At 41.3% G+C, this 15077-nt stretch overlaps 2 protein-coding genes across 2 annotated transcripts; one reads left to right on the top strand and one right to left on the bottom strand.

The window, feature by feature from the left end:
- Positions 1-8: 8 nt before the first annotated feature.
- LOC113135014 (phospholipid phosphatase 6-like) lies at positions 9-4990 on the top strand. Its single transcript, XM_026314647.2, has 2 exons — positions 9-777; positions 4569-4990. Exons 1-2 carry the CDS (start codon positions 312-314, stop codon positions 4988-4990), a joined length of 888 nt encoding a protein of 295 aa, XP_026170432.1. The 5' UTR covers positions 9-311.
- Positions 4991-6701: 1711 nt separating this feature from the next.
- On the bottom strand, positions 6702-8740 carry LOC113134133 (myocilin-like). Its single transcript, XM_026313372.1, has 3 exons — positions 8257-8740; positions 7617-7721; positions 6702-7504 (listed from the first exon to the last, which is right to left on the bottom strand). The coding sequence occupies exons 1-3, from the start codon at positions 8738-8740 to the stop codon at positions 6702-6704; spliced, it is 1392 nt and encodes a 463-aa protein (XP_026169157.1).
- Positions 8741-15077: the final 6337 nt, after the last annotated feature.

Raw genomic sequence — 15077 nt, 5'->3', positions numbered from 1 at the left:
GTTAGTTTTGGCACCGTTAGTTTTCATTTTACGCACAATTTTACGCACACATCCAGTTCAGTTTCCTAATAATAAATTGGACATATTGTTAAAATATATCAATGAAATTCTTCTCCAATAGACTGTATTATAAAGCAAATTTAGCATGAAATGGCTGATATTTAATAGAGGCAGTGCATTTATTTGAAAAGTTGCACAAGAAAATGAAACGTCCATCTAAAACTATTTTAACTGACGGTTATTAAGGATGATGATGTATCCACGTGACCAGAGCAACCCAATTTTGAACCCCTGTACACCGACCCTTCACTATGCACGATGTTTTGCGCCCGAGCGCAACAGAGTTGACGTGGTTGCTGACCACGGAGAGATTACCGAGGACACTTTGTCAAACGAAAATGTCCTCACCGATGTCCAGACGGAATAGCTGCCGTGGAGCTGTGTGTGGAAACCGGGCATCACCTGAGTCCATTGTCCGCCGCCGGTCCTCCAGCTGTTCTTACCTTTCCTCTGGCGCACAAACGGAAGACTTTTCCACTAGTCTGAGTCAGCCGATATTCACCGTAGCGCTCCGGTTTCTACTGGCGATAGACCTGTGGCTGTCCAAGCGGCTCAGAGTTTGCGCCTGTGAGGAGTCTCCGTGGGGCAGCATACGGCCCCTGGTGCGGCTGGTGGAGTTCTCCGGGCACGTCCTCCCGTGGCTCATCGGCACCGTGTACACGCTGCTCCGTGGAGAGACTTCAGCCGAGCAGGAGATCATGCTGAATTTGGCCTTGGGTAAGAATGTGCGTCTGATCCACTGGTGGTCTGGTATCTGCACTTTATAACTGTCATCCATACTCAGCAAATAACCCTTCAATTTATTAAACATGCACATTTCAAATTCATCTTAGTCTTAAATCAAACTATAAAGTATATAAACAAATCAATTAACACATCAACCTGCTGTCATTTAGGTTTCCAGTGTGTATCCAACTACATGTTTAACCACATTAACCTGTGAAATGTATTCAGTTTTTTAGTTTGAATTGTCCGACCATTTTAGAGCTTATTAACATGACTTGTTCTGACTTGAACTCTTTTGACTTGTAATGATAGAGATGAACTGCTGATAATAAACTCATTAAACAATGTTTATAGATTTCCCAGCATTCATTGTTTGAGAGATATAACTCTGAACATGATGTTAGTCCTTAATACCTATTAAATGAAGTCACAGTTTTTTCATTTAACAGTAATGAAAACATACTGATTTCAGTCCCTGCTCCACTAATAAATTAGCAAACTCTTTGGGAGCAGCTTTGCCTTCTGTCTTTGTACCAACTCTGACGCTGATTGAACAGCTGCAGCTGTAAGTTCCCATCTGTGCCAAATAAAGAACTGTGAGGACTTTAAACTGAGAAATGTAAAAGGAAACCAAATCTGCGTTATTAGTTCATTAGTATGTTTTTTGAGTCAGCTTAACATTTTAAGTTTTGTTTTCTCAGTTTCAGTCAAGTTAAAGGAATTAGTCTTTCATTTGCAAAACTGATAATATAAATATTTTATCTTTATTCATAACTTTAACTTAAGTTCATTTAACTCACACATTTGAGGGAACATAGGAACTTAACTTTACCAGGCTGAACAAAATCAAAATGATTTACCATGAATTCCAAAGTGAAGCCCTTAGCAGTCACCAATGACTTTGTAGAGCTGAATAATGTTAATGGTCACTGAAATAGCACAATGTAACAGACCAGAGCCTCATCAGTCAAATAATGTATTACTATGAGCGCAGGCAGTTTGTGCGTCCCTGTGACTGACACTGTGCAGTCATGGAAAGTCTCTGCTCTGAGCTGCAGCTGATAGCATCTGTGGCAGTGACAGACATGCACGCGTCGGGCATGGTGCTGTATTTTCCTGTCCAGATTATATTTGTTGATCTGTAAGTGATATTTGCTGACTGACAGCTTTGAGGTCAAGTCCTGTGTAGCCTATTGTGCTGTGGTGAAATGCCAGAGCTATTCTTGACACATATAAGCCCACATGATGGCACAGTGTTTTGGAAATATTGGGGCTAGCAGAACTCTTAGGAAATTCTTCTTCTTCTTTGTTATTTCATTCTATGGGACAACCAAACGAGTGTGACATTGTTAGCATTTTTTGATTACCCTCCTAGATGTTATTTTTGCCAGCTTAGTTTCCTATGGTCACATATAAAGCGTTTGACAATAGCATAGGTAAAGATCTCGACTGGCACGCTGTTTATAAGTATTTACAGTGGTGTGAAAAAGTATTGGCCCCCTTCCTGATTTCTTATTTTTTTGCATGTTTGTCACACTTTAATGTTTCAGATCATCAAACAAATTTAAATATTAGTCAAAGATAACACAAGTAAACACATCATGCAGTTTTTAAATGGTTTTTATTATTAAGGGAAAACAAAATCCAAAACTACATGGCCATGTGTGAAAAAGTGTTTGCCCCCCCTGTTAAAACTTAACTGTGGTTTATCACACCTGAGTTCAATTCCTGTAGCCACACCCAGGCCTGATTACTGCCACACCTGTTCGCAATCAAGAAATCACTTAAATACGACCTGCCTGACAAAGTGAAGTAGACCAAAAGATCCTCAAAAGCTAGACATCATGCAGAGATCCAAAGAAATTCAAAAACAGATGAGAAAGAAAGTAATTGAGATGTATCAGTCTGGAAAAGGTTATAAAGTCATTTCTAAAGCTTTGGCACTGCAGCGAACCACAGTGAGAGCCATTATCTACAAATGGTGATAACACGGAACAGTGGAGAACCTTCCCAGGAGTGGCCGGCTGACCAAAATTACCCCCAGAGCACAGCGACGACTCATCCAAGAGGTCACAAAAGACCCCACAACAACATCCAAAGAACTGCAGGCCTCACTTGCGTCAGTTAACGTCACTGTTCATGACTCTACCATGAGAAAGAGACTGGGCAAAAATGGTCTGCATGGCAGAGTTCCAAGACGAAAACCACTGCTGAGCAAAAAGAACATAAAGGCTCGTCTCAGTTTTGACAGAAAACTTCTTGATGATCGCCAAGACTTTTGGGAAAATACTTAACAAAAGTTGAACTTTTTGGAAGGTGTGTGTCCCATTACGTCTGGCATAAAAGTAACACCGCATTTCAGAAAAAGACCATCATACCAACAGTAAAATATGGTGGTGGTAGTGTGACGGTCTGGGGCTGTTTTGCTGCTTCTGGACCTGGAAGACTTGCTGTGATAAATGGAACCATGTATTCTGTACAATCCTGAAGGAGAATGTCCGGCCATCTGTTCGTGACCCCAAGCTGAAGCGAACTTGGGTTCTGCAGCTGGACAATGATCCAAAACACACCAGCAAGTCCACCTCTGAAGAAAAACAAAATGAAGACTTTGGAGTGGCCTAGTCAAAGTCCTGACCTGAATCCGATTGAGATGCTGTGGCTTGACCTTAAAAAGGCATTTCATGCTCGAAAACTCTCCAATGTGGCTGAATTACAACAATTCTGAGAAGACGAGTGGGCCAAAATTCCTCCACAGCGCTGGAACAGACTCATTGCAAGTTATCGCAAACGCTTGATTGCAGTTGTTGCTGCTAAGGGTGGCCCAACCAGTTATTAGGTTTAGGTTTAGGGGGCAAACACTTTTTCACACAGGGCCATGTAGTTTTGGATTTTGTTTTCCCTTAATAATATAAACCTTCATTTAAAAACTGCATGATGTGTTTACTTGTGTTATCTTTGACTAATATTTACATTTGTTTGATGATCTGAAACATTAAAGTGTGACAAACATGCAAAAGATAAGCAATCAGGAAAGGGGCCAACACTTTTTCACACCACTGTATATACAGTAATATTTAAATTAGAATAGTTAAATATTTTACTAATTATGTTCAATGAGTCAGTTATAAGCAACTTTGGGATCGCCAGGTCTTTGACAAGACAAGCAAGGTCAATTTTTTTTGTGAAAAACATTTATTAAGGACTTGTCAACTTTTATAACTGCAAACTTTATGACTTATTTGAACGTGAGACCCCCATGAGTATGTTTAATGGATAACCATCATTTCCAGATATTATCAAATAGAGATGATATACTGCAGTCACAATAGATTTTGCCCCATAAACCTGATTTTAACATTTTTAATTGATCTATCAAACATTAGTGATTGGTAATTATTTAGAAAACATTAATATAGCAATTATTGACTACTTGTAAACATTTAGTAAAGGTTTTTCTACTAGAAGCCAGCTCTATAATGAATCAGAGATAACTAGTCAGTTCAGTCTTACTGAGATGTTAAGTCTTAAACATGCAAACGTCATTGAAGAAGCTCACAAACTTGAAAGTCTGAGCCTTGGCTAAAGTGTGACCACCGCTGAACTTACGTAGGTGGAAATGAAAGTGAGTTACAGAGGGTGGATTTGGTTTACAGGCAACTGCAGTGAAGAGAAACGTTTAACAAGTAAGAAAATAAAGTGATAGTTCTGTTGTGAATAGGTCCATTTTCAGGCAGTAATGCAAGCTGTAACCACTCATGCGTCTCTCTCCTACCTCCTCACAGCTCTGTTGTTGGATCTGCTTCTGGTCACAGTTGTGAAGAGTCTAGTCAAGCGTCGCAGGCCTGCCCAGAACCGCTCTGACATCCTCTCCACCTTCTTTGTGGAGCGGTACTCCTTCCCCTCAGGCCACGCCACACGGGCAGCCATGTGTGCTCGGTTCCTGCTAGTACAGCTGGTGGACACAGCCTCCATGCGGGTCTTAGTGGTGGGATGGGCCGCAGTGGTGAGCATGTCCCGGCTGCTGCTTGCCAGACACTATGTGACAGATGTGGGCTTTGGCTTGATTATGGGCTACTGCCAGTACAACTTGGTGGAAAGACTGTGGGTGAGTTGGGATGGCCTGCAAGACCTAATGTTCATGCAACTGCGAGAAAAACTCAGCAGGGCTTATGGTGGACTCTGGATGGTTTATTGGAAACACTAGGTTTTTAGAGAAACCACATTTGTCGACCTCTGTGTGGGAAAATGTGTAGCATTAGTGTGTGTGCAATTTATAAACTCTCTGCTGTTACAAAAAAGTGAATTATATTTGTATTGTATCAGAGATACATTAGTTAGCTTACACATTTGTTAGCACAATCATATTGGTGATGAATGGACTTCATCTCACAAGGCTGAAACCATAGACGAATGAATTACTATTAAAAGCCAATTAAAGTAAGATGTGTACATTTTCAGATATGCTTTTGTATCTTACTGAAACACTGTGGGAGTTTGTGGATGTGTATGAAAGCTTCAACCTCTGAAAATGACACTGGCAAGCTGCTTCCTGGTAAAGTGAGAATTTTATCTCAGTATGTGGTGGCACAGTGTCATATAAGAAACTTGTGGCTTTAACATCACACAGTAATTTGCCTGTTTGTGTCAATGCTGGTGGGAGGAAGTCGGTTCACACTCACCTATGTTTCCATCAGCTGCTGCAGAATCTCCTGACTGTCAGTATATGTGATATATCCCATCTCCTTTTACACTGTTTGATAAACAGTGCTGCCACCACTGCGTCTCAACAAAGCAATGCAGTTTCCAATTTCAGCTACATAAACATATGGTGAGCTTATGTGGATTTGGCTTTAAACTGTTAAAAAGAGCAGAAAAGCCCCCTGTCTTAGTTCTGCCAGTGTAAACTAAAGTAGAACGAACTCACCTGAGCTGGAAGGTGTGCATGTAAAATGCAGATGCAGCCAGCTGTCCACAGAGGGCAGTGCATGATAATAGTATGGCTGCACACGGCCACATGTGCACCTGGTATTTAACTGGTTTAAGGGTTTTTCACCAATATGAGGTGTTAGCACAGAACACAGAGACTGGATGTGTGTTTGTATAGAGGCCCAGGATGCTTAAAAACCTGTCCATCTGGTTGTTATACACATGAGTCTCTAAAGATAGGAGTCTATATTAATATAATACATGCCCAAACACATACTCAACACTAGTGAAAGCGAAATAGCACAAACTATAGGAACTAACCTTCGATAATTAGGAGTGGATGAAGTTTTCACACAGGCTGATGAAATATCTCTTATCATCAAGAACATCTGGTTGACTCTTTTACAAATCTGAAGTTTTAAGCTGGACCTTGTCAACTGAATTACATACCCATCTCAATCCTCTAATGGAGGAAAACAGGCCTATGGTCAGTGTAAATAACTTTTAATTTAATGTAGGTGACAGCTCTTAGATTTATCTGAACACCAAATTCTGTGTTTTGGTAATAACCAAATAAACTTAAGCAGATACCTGTCGTCAGCCTTCCATATAATGTGCACTGGATCATGCATTTCTGTTGGTGATTTGTTAAGAAACAGTATGACAAGACAAGTAAAAGTGTTTTATCTTCAACATTTTATTGAAAACTTAAATAACATGAATATTTATTAACAGTACAAAATATTTCACATTTATGAACCATTGTTACTGTTTGCAATAATAACTGAGGTCATAATGTTATAATCTACTTTATGAATATTTCTGTGTTGTAGTAATACATACATCTTATTTACAATAGTAAGAGAAAAAACAGGTTTTATTGATGCAAAAACACTTCCAGTGTATATGATCAGAAGATGTATCTCATTCACTTGCTCTTGCATTAGCACAGTCCAGTAGACAACAGTCTGATTCTGTCAGGCTCCTCTTCATCTGTTGCCATGCCCGACTCTCCTCAGTCTGACATCATAGGTGACCATGTGGAAGTTGTCCCAAGCATAAAGCTTCTTCTGAGCGTGGTTGTAGTCCAACATGCTGTTGTAACGGTACTTATTTTTGAAGGGCACACTGACAGCCAGCCCCACGCTAGTGGCTGTGTCAAACACATAGTTGATGGTGGTGTTGGGTGCTGTGTAGCTGGCCAGTGTGTACAGACGTCCACACACCATGAAAGCATTGGCCACTGTGTTCTTCCTGATCTTGGTCTCCCAGCTCTTCTTCACTACCAGGCTCTCAGGGTCCAGCTGGGAAATCACAATTGCACCCTTTGCCTTGCTTGTGCTGTAGATAGCCCACAAGCCTTGTTCGTCCACTGCCAGGTCAATGTCGGTGTAGCCACCCCAGGAGTAGGGGTACTGGCCATGGAAACTAGCACTAGGGAGGTCCAGGTGGGATACCAGGCTCTCAGAGGTTAGGCTGTAGTGAATCAGGGTACGGCTGAGTTTGCGCTGGTAATAAAGGGAGTCACGGTATATTGTTGCCCCTGTGCTCTCCATAGGCTCTGGCAGGGCTAGGACCTTCCTAGGAAAGCCTCTGGAAAACTGATCCATGTCTTCATATACAAAGAGCTGACGGACATCTTTGCCAACTGCGTCAATACGCCACACAGTCTTGTTGGTGTAATAAGCACCCTGAGGCTCAGGATCCTGCAGCCACACTCCATACTTGCCTGTGATACTGTCAGCCTTCCTGTGCAACACAGGATCTCCCACTGACAGAAGCTCTCCACAGCCTAAAAAAAAAAAAAGAGTTAAAACTTCACATTCGTTTTTAGATATTTCCTATCCTTTAAAATACATTTGAATCAAGAGCCCACCACTAGGCTGATTTGGCATTAGTTAAACCTGTGAAGTTGTGATTTCCTTCAGAAATCAGGTGGGATGCTGGAACTTCTGTCACCTCAGCCTTCATCTCCTGATAATCCCCATTTCCAAAATGATGTGCAGGGTCTGTGAGAGACAGAATATAGGAGAAATCTGTGTAATATAGGAAAGTAGGAATGTACAAATATACAGACTGGAAAGGAATTTTGAGTACAAATTGACAGAAAATATCAGTTTGTGTATATATCTGTACCCGAGATTCAGAAAAAAATGTGTCTGCCAATGTCAATGCCAATTTATTTGTCTCCCTTATAATTTTGCTATTACACTTCGGAAAATGATCACATGCATGTAAACAGACATACATGAGTTGTGAAGAGTCGTTGCTGTAAATTCCTACACCCTTACTCATTCTGGGACAGCTTACTGCAACCTGACCTGTTGCCCTCAGAGACTTTTCATAGCCTAAGTCAACCACCAAGTCATTTAACAAACATCATCAACACAGAGAAACCTGGCACTTGATGAATACAAGCTATCACAATTAAGATTTTACTAAAATGTGGTTATTAGCAGCCCAATATGTGACAAAAGTCATGCAGTAAAAGCACTCCAGGATTTCAATTGTGTGGATTTCCCCTTTGCTCACTGGTGTACATACCACTAGCAGGTCTGCGTTCATGCTCAGGTCCTCCTGTGGTGTGTGTCTGCTGGCAGGGTGTCTGCCTAAGGCTCTCTGCCTCCTGGCTCAGCTCAGCCAGCCTCCTCTGCAGCTCCTGGATCTGCCTGTTCAGATGCTCCTTGTCCTGCTGCAGTTGGTTTCTTTCCCTTGTAACTTGGGAGTAAGCTTCTTGGAGACCTTCTTCACTGTTAGCCCTGACCCCAGTCCCTGTAGCTCCTTCTGCTCCTGCCATGACCCGGCTGACCAGAGCCTCCAGCAGGGTGAGACGGGACAAGATGGCATCAGTCTCTGGTGTCAACCCACTTTCAGGGCAGCTGGAGTCCTCTGGTCTGGTTACAGTGAAGGTGTAGTGGCAACGTATAGCTGGGTCACTGGAGCGGTGGAGGGAGGCTCGATCTGTGGCCTGACTTAGGCTTGACAGAAATAAGAAGGGCAGACACAGGAGACCCACTTGGAGCCACATTCTGGAGCGTATGGACTAATTTGATAATCTTCTATACTTTAAAGTATTTCTAAAATTGCAATGCTATCCTCTTATTCCTCTATTTAGTTGTTCTTTCCTAGTAAATCTAGTCTCTTCTCCCCTGAGTATCTGTGGTCAGTGTCTGAATCCCAGCAGTGCTCAGAGTCAGATATTTATCCAGGGAGTGGGAGGGGGAAAGGTGTGTAGCGGGGACTGAATTAGTCAGGGGGTGTGCACTGTGTGCTTAGGTCCATTTCCTTCTTCTTTTTGCTTGTGGCTGGGTGTGGGATGCTGAAAATTGCATCAGTGGAAAAATGCAGTTTTATGGTTGTTTTATTTTTCCTGCAGAAAATACTTTAAATATGCCTCAACCTTCTGTATTGTGTCTGCAGGTTGTTTTGACTGGACAGCGTCTCTTTATGTGTCTACCAAACTATAGTGATGTTTGCTTCCTCTTGTACCTGATGCTTTTACTAATAAACCACCATGCAATTACCTGTAAACTTGATAATGAGGGCACAGGGTGAAATTTTGCCTGGGGGCAAGTGTTTAGGAATGTGGGAATCTGAAACTAATGTTTTGCAACCAGGCTCAGCAGCAAGGCAACCCGGAGGTACACTGATACTCTTTTGCCTCTACCGTAGCTGGGCAGGTTATCTAGCTAGTGCTTGATGATGATCTCAGCAGTGTGGACTCAGTCTGGCACCACAAGAAGAGACAGAAACACTGGGACAGCCTGAATCTACAGAAGACCTGCAGCAGCTTCTCCAAGGTGCTCCAAAGTACCAGGAGAAACTGTGTGTAGGTCAAACCAGAGAGAGCTGCTGCTGGTTTAGGGGCAAAGGGAAGTGCTGCAGATACTGATGAGATTCAGGTTTTGGTCCCTTTACTGTGTGAAAGTAACTGATAAAAATCTATGTGTTTTTAGTTCCTAAAACTACCTGAAAAGTGTATTTGGTTGCACATATTACACTGGAAAATAAACCTTCTTATTACCACAATCATCCTTTTTGGCTTTCTTTACACAACAAGGCAGGGGGCCTGACTGTATTCCAACTGTCTCCACATGATTCATCTAGAATATCTAGTGTTTCTGTTTGGGACTGAGAGGCAAAGCAGAAAATATATGACTGCTGGAGTTCAACACAAATGTCCCCATTGTAAATGTGCAAAAAACATTATTCTGGTTTCTGAGGGGAGTAAAGGCCATAAGCTGCAGTTATGCACTGGCACTCTTCTCACGTGGTCCATAGTCCTCCTTGACTACTACTAGATGTTTCTTTTAAATACCAACAGCCTTGAACCAGTTTCCCCCTAAGACCAGCTTGTAGTGCACATCTGTGTGTGGTTCCACAAGATCAATCTGCTGCCTTGTTAACCTGTCCATTTTATGGCCCATGAAAAGTCATCGGTATTCTACAGTGTTTCCACTGTGGTGTGTTTTTCTTATGTAACATTATGACTCCTGTAAAAGTTAGCCCCAGCTAAGAGCATCAATGTACTGAAACTACATTCATGTAGGATCTGCAATATATTTTCAAGGATGTAGGGTTCACTTTTTACTTAAATATTCAACTTTACTCTTTGATTTCTCTTTAAGTAACCTTATTCCACATGCTAACTACAGTGCATTGTATACTATACTCTATATATTGTGTATAAAATTGTTTTAACCCACCATCGAAGCTAGGTTTACAAACCCTTATTCTCCTGCCATTTTGATTTCTACCTCATTTCTACCATCATTTAAGACCAAATCTGCCTTGAAAAGAGAAATTGAGTGAGGAGGAAATGACAGTGGTCAATACTGAGACAGAGCAAGGTTGGGTTGTTTAATGCATTCTTTTTATCATGCTCTCTAAATCTTTAACGTGAATGAAAATGGAGCTTTTACTGTTAAAATCCCAAAGCATTTCTGTTTTGTTGATATTCATTTGAAAACAAAAAAAGTTACAATGAAAATGAGCACATTCATGTGAACCAAAACAATAGCTGCAGGCTGGACAATAAGCTGAAACTCACTATAAAGCAGAGGGGAGCTGCAAATTTGGGTGGTAGTTTTGTAAGTTCATCACTCTTTGTCATCCCTTTCACATGGTCATTTGATGCACTGTTGTAAAAATATGCATTATAACTACCCCAAGCAGTTATGATGCTTCTCTTTTGTATCTTTTAATTCTTGTGACCTTTCGAGTTGTAGATAAAGTTACTTTGGCTTTTTTTTCAAAAACCCTTTAAAAATACAAAGCTGTACTTCTTGGCATTATAAGATTTAATTCTGAAGGGACATTTTACTCCCACATTTTGTTTGAATATGAATTACACAACATGATGCAATAGGAGACAGAGGGGAGGGCTGCTGGGGACCTTGGCATCACAGAATGAAAACAAAACAGATGAGAGGAACAGTGTGACTGCTGAATCAGGACAGACATGGGGAAAATAAAACACTCACCATCTGAGTTGTTGACAGAGCAGCCACTACAATTTGTTTATAGATTTAGAAGAGGAAGGAAAGTGGGCTTAGTTGTGTGACGTGCCAGTTCTCTCCCACTGAGTCATGAGGACAATGACAGCATCGTTTTTTAGTAGCAACCAAGCAGAAATTAGAGTAATACCCACAACAACAATCACTGGCTCGCCAGACATGCATTTACATGTGTGAAGTGTTTGAAGTGGATAACATGCATTTACATGGGTGCCAGTCCGTCTTGTTGAAGTACAGTGTAGCGCAGATATGAAGCAAATTGTCACCTATAAGCAGCAGTGAGCAGTCAGTGGTTTACCATAACACCCCTGAACACAACTTCCCTCCTCAACATACAGTAAGCTATAGGTGACATTTCAACAACAAGCCTCAGTGCCCAGACTGAAAACAAAAGAGCTTGACTCTGAGTTGTTTTCTCTGAATGTCTGCATGTGTTCAGTTTTATGAGAGGGAGGGACACAGTCTTGACACTTTGCACGCTATGACATAAGCTGCCAGAGCTCAAACGAGTCATTGTGTTTCATTGACGTTGAGCAATTCATATAGTAAAAGGGAAAGTGTTCATTTACAGCTGCAGTTTTATAGTTTAGTGTTTGCTGAATGGGCCCAAAGGGGTCAGTGTGATGTGTTTTTTGAGAAAAGCATTTAAAATGACCTGCTGTGACTGCGACGGTGTAATCACAGTGACTCATATACCTACACACACATGCACACAGAACGTGCTTGTCTCTGACAGCTCAGTACAGGTGTTACACCACAGTTCCTCATTACTAACACAGAGTGGCATGGCTCCAGAGCGTCCAGTAATTTTGTAATTCGTAAGTTAGTAAGATCTATGTCTCTGTCTTTTGTGACATTACTTCATCTAAATATACAGTTTGAAAATAAAAGAATTGCTCCTGATTATAATTCCAGTCATATCTCCTCACAGAGCGTCACCCTCCAGGCACATTATTTTTATAACTATGAGTTAAGGCATTCCAGTACCTCAAATACACACATTTCAATTTCTCTGCTCCCTCCCTAAACTGTCATTCCAGGTCTCTGTGAGTTGTTGTTCTGTGTGTGACTGGGCTGTTTAAAGGTATGCCTTATGTAGTGGCGCCGCTGTTTTTCCCCCACAGATGACAGGAAGCTTGACTGTGGTGCAAGATTTAATCACTAAAAAATGTCTGTTCGTTCTTTTTTAGGACTTTCCTCTAACATTGACACCATGAATACACAACTCAGTGACTGATCTGTTTTCATCTTGAAATGGCAGGAGCTCATATATTCCTATTTAGCTCATCTCAATGGCCTTGTAATCTCATTTGAGAGAGTGAGAAAGGCAGAGATTGACTGATTTAAATCTAAGGCTGGATCAGGTTCAGCAGCTACATCTGCAGTACTGTTTGTGACTTCCTGTTGGACTATGCAAAAAGGAAAACCACATGTTTACTTGCAACAGCGGATCATGTTCTGGCACTGCTCAAACTGGTCATAGTGGTCTCGTTTTGTAAACTCAGACATGGTAATCAGTACCACCCTGTCAAAGCGCAGTGCTGCAATGAAGCATGGGTAATGTATGATTCATGGCGATGATGTAGTGGCACAGTGAGACCAACATGTTGATAACTATTCTCCCTGGCCTCTCACTGACCTAAAGCCAATAATCTGTTTGCCACCAGCACTCAACCATCTGTCCTTTATTCAAAATAAATATACAATGACAAACAAATGCATATGCACACATACACATATACACAACACCCTGTAGTTAAACAAAACTCTCAACCTTTACCATACATCATTCTGAAGACACAAACTGTAAAGAATACAGTTGTAATATTTTGGGACCTAAGAATATATGGGCCAAAGAAAACAGAATAATACAACCACTTCAACCTTTTAGAAAATAGAAGACTGTTCAGATACCAAAGTGGTATGGCTTGCTACACTTTAACTTCTTTACAAAGGCACAGCAAAATGTGATGATGCATCATGTAATTGTTGTGTCAATAGTCCTTGAAATAACGTGTGGAAAATTGAACTGAAGGGTCATAGTTTAGAACACCAGTGTAAATAAGGTCCCACTACTCATTCTGCATGTCAGGACGAAAACAAAACCATGAAGTCGAAGGAACTCGCTGCAGACCTGCAATGTGGTGGGGCACAACTGTTTATGCAACTGTGGTGGGGCACATATTGGGGGGGGGGGGGGGGGGGGGGGGACTATTTCTAAAGCTTTGAATAATCCCAGGAGCACAATGACCTCAGTGATGGTGAAACAGAAGATGTTTGGAACCACCAGGATGAATGGAGCTGAATACAGAGGTACATCACTCTAGAGTGATGAGACTTTAAAAAGTAAGATCTCAAATCCACGACTTTAAGTTTTATATTGTTGTATTGCTATTTTAACTTCTATATACAAAAGATGTTCATAAGTGTTCCAGTGTGGTACGATTTAAACAACATAACATGATAGATGATTTAGAGTAAACTATTGCTAATGTTACTTCAATATAGGCCAAATACTATACATTATAAAATTCCTAATTGAAACTGTATTACTTTATACTGTATAGTACTGCAGTAGAATTCTATACTATACAACACACTATTACCAAACACTGTGCTATGCTACTGTATATTATGTTCACTAGTACACTATGCTTTGCAATGCTTTACTGCAATGTAGGTGACAGGGGTGTCTCTAAAACAATTTAGCCTCCCTGAAAACATTTCACTAGCAGCTTTGACAGCATAAATAAGTAGTCTACACTTCCTGGAATGACCCATGGACCCTTTCCAGCTCTGATGCCCCTGAATCATCTGAGGTCTCTGTAATGGTGGCCCTGCTGTAGGCGGACAGTCAGTGGTGGAGTGACGGCCAGTTGCTGATCTAAAAACAGTCCTACCCATATTTTTAAACCTTAAATGCTGACCTGGAGACCAACCCGCCTGTCCTCCCAGTCCTAGATACCTCAGGAAACAGGATCTTTGGAGAGGTGTTGCACTGATGTTGTTATTGGATACTTACACATCCTGTACATGTCAGGTAAGGTAGCAGGGAGGTATCCTGAGATAAACCACTGCAGTCCAGCAGTCAGACAATTTAATCTGAGTATAATTTATCATAATATCCTAACACATTTATTTGCACTTGAAATGTAAAGACCGTCCGGGATTTTAAAGCAAACAGGTTGCACATCACTACTTATGGTTATTTCCCCTATATTTTGACATTTGAATTGTTTTCCCTGAAATCTAATGTTACCAAATGCTTTATGGGTCCGTGCTGGTGTATTACCGGTTCTAAAGCAAGTTTGTACCCTTAACCAATGTATATGGTCAGATTGGTACTGCCACCTAGTGATATTTCAATTCACTACAATATGATTTGCCAACTAGACCAACCCTTGGATGGCTGTCAATAATGAAAAGGGCAAACACTGACAAAATCGATAAGGTGTTACTGACAGAGGAAAATGGAGAGGGGCGCACAGAGCTTTTCCTGTTGTCCCTGATGCATATCAGGTCTCTTTTTAACCTCTCAGCAAAAGACCTTGAAGAGAGAATGAGCTTTGTCCTCATAGATCATTTTAAGATTGCAGACATCCAGGGAAGGGGGGACGTTTATTATGTGGCACAGATGTTGTCTTGGTAGAGTTTAAGACAGAATAGCAGCGTCCTTTCCGCATGACTGCTTCTGCTATAGCCTCGGCCCGCAGTGACAATCTGGGACTAAGCGTCACACTTTTGTGTTTAGTCAGCGCAAACCCCTTTAGGCTTTATGTTTCCAAACGTGGGCCGATAATGTCAGTATCACTAAGCAAAAAGCAAGGTGCCATAAAACGACCGTCTTTG

Source organism: Mastacembelus armatus, chromosome 17 (genome assembly GCF_900324485.2).
Source record: "Mastacembelus armatus chromosome 17, fMasArm1.2, whole genome shotgun sequence".
NCBI lineage: Eukaryota > Metazoa > Chordata > Actinopteri > Synbranchiformes > Mastacembelidae > Mastacembelus > Mastacembelus armatus.
This window is presented reverse-complemented; position numbering and strand designations above follow the sequence as displayed.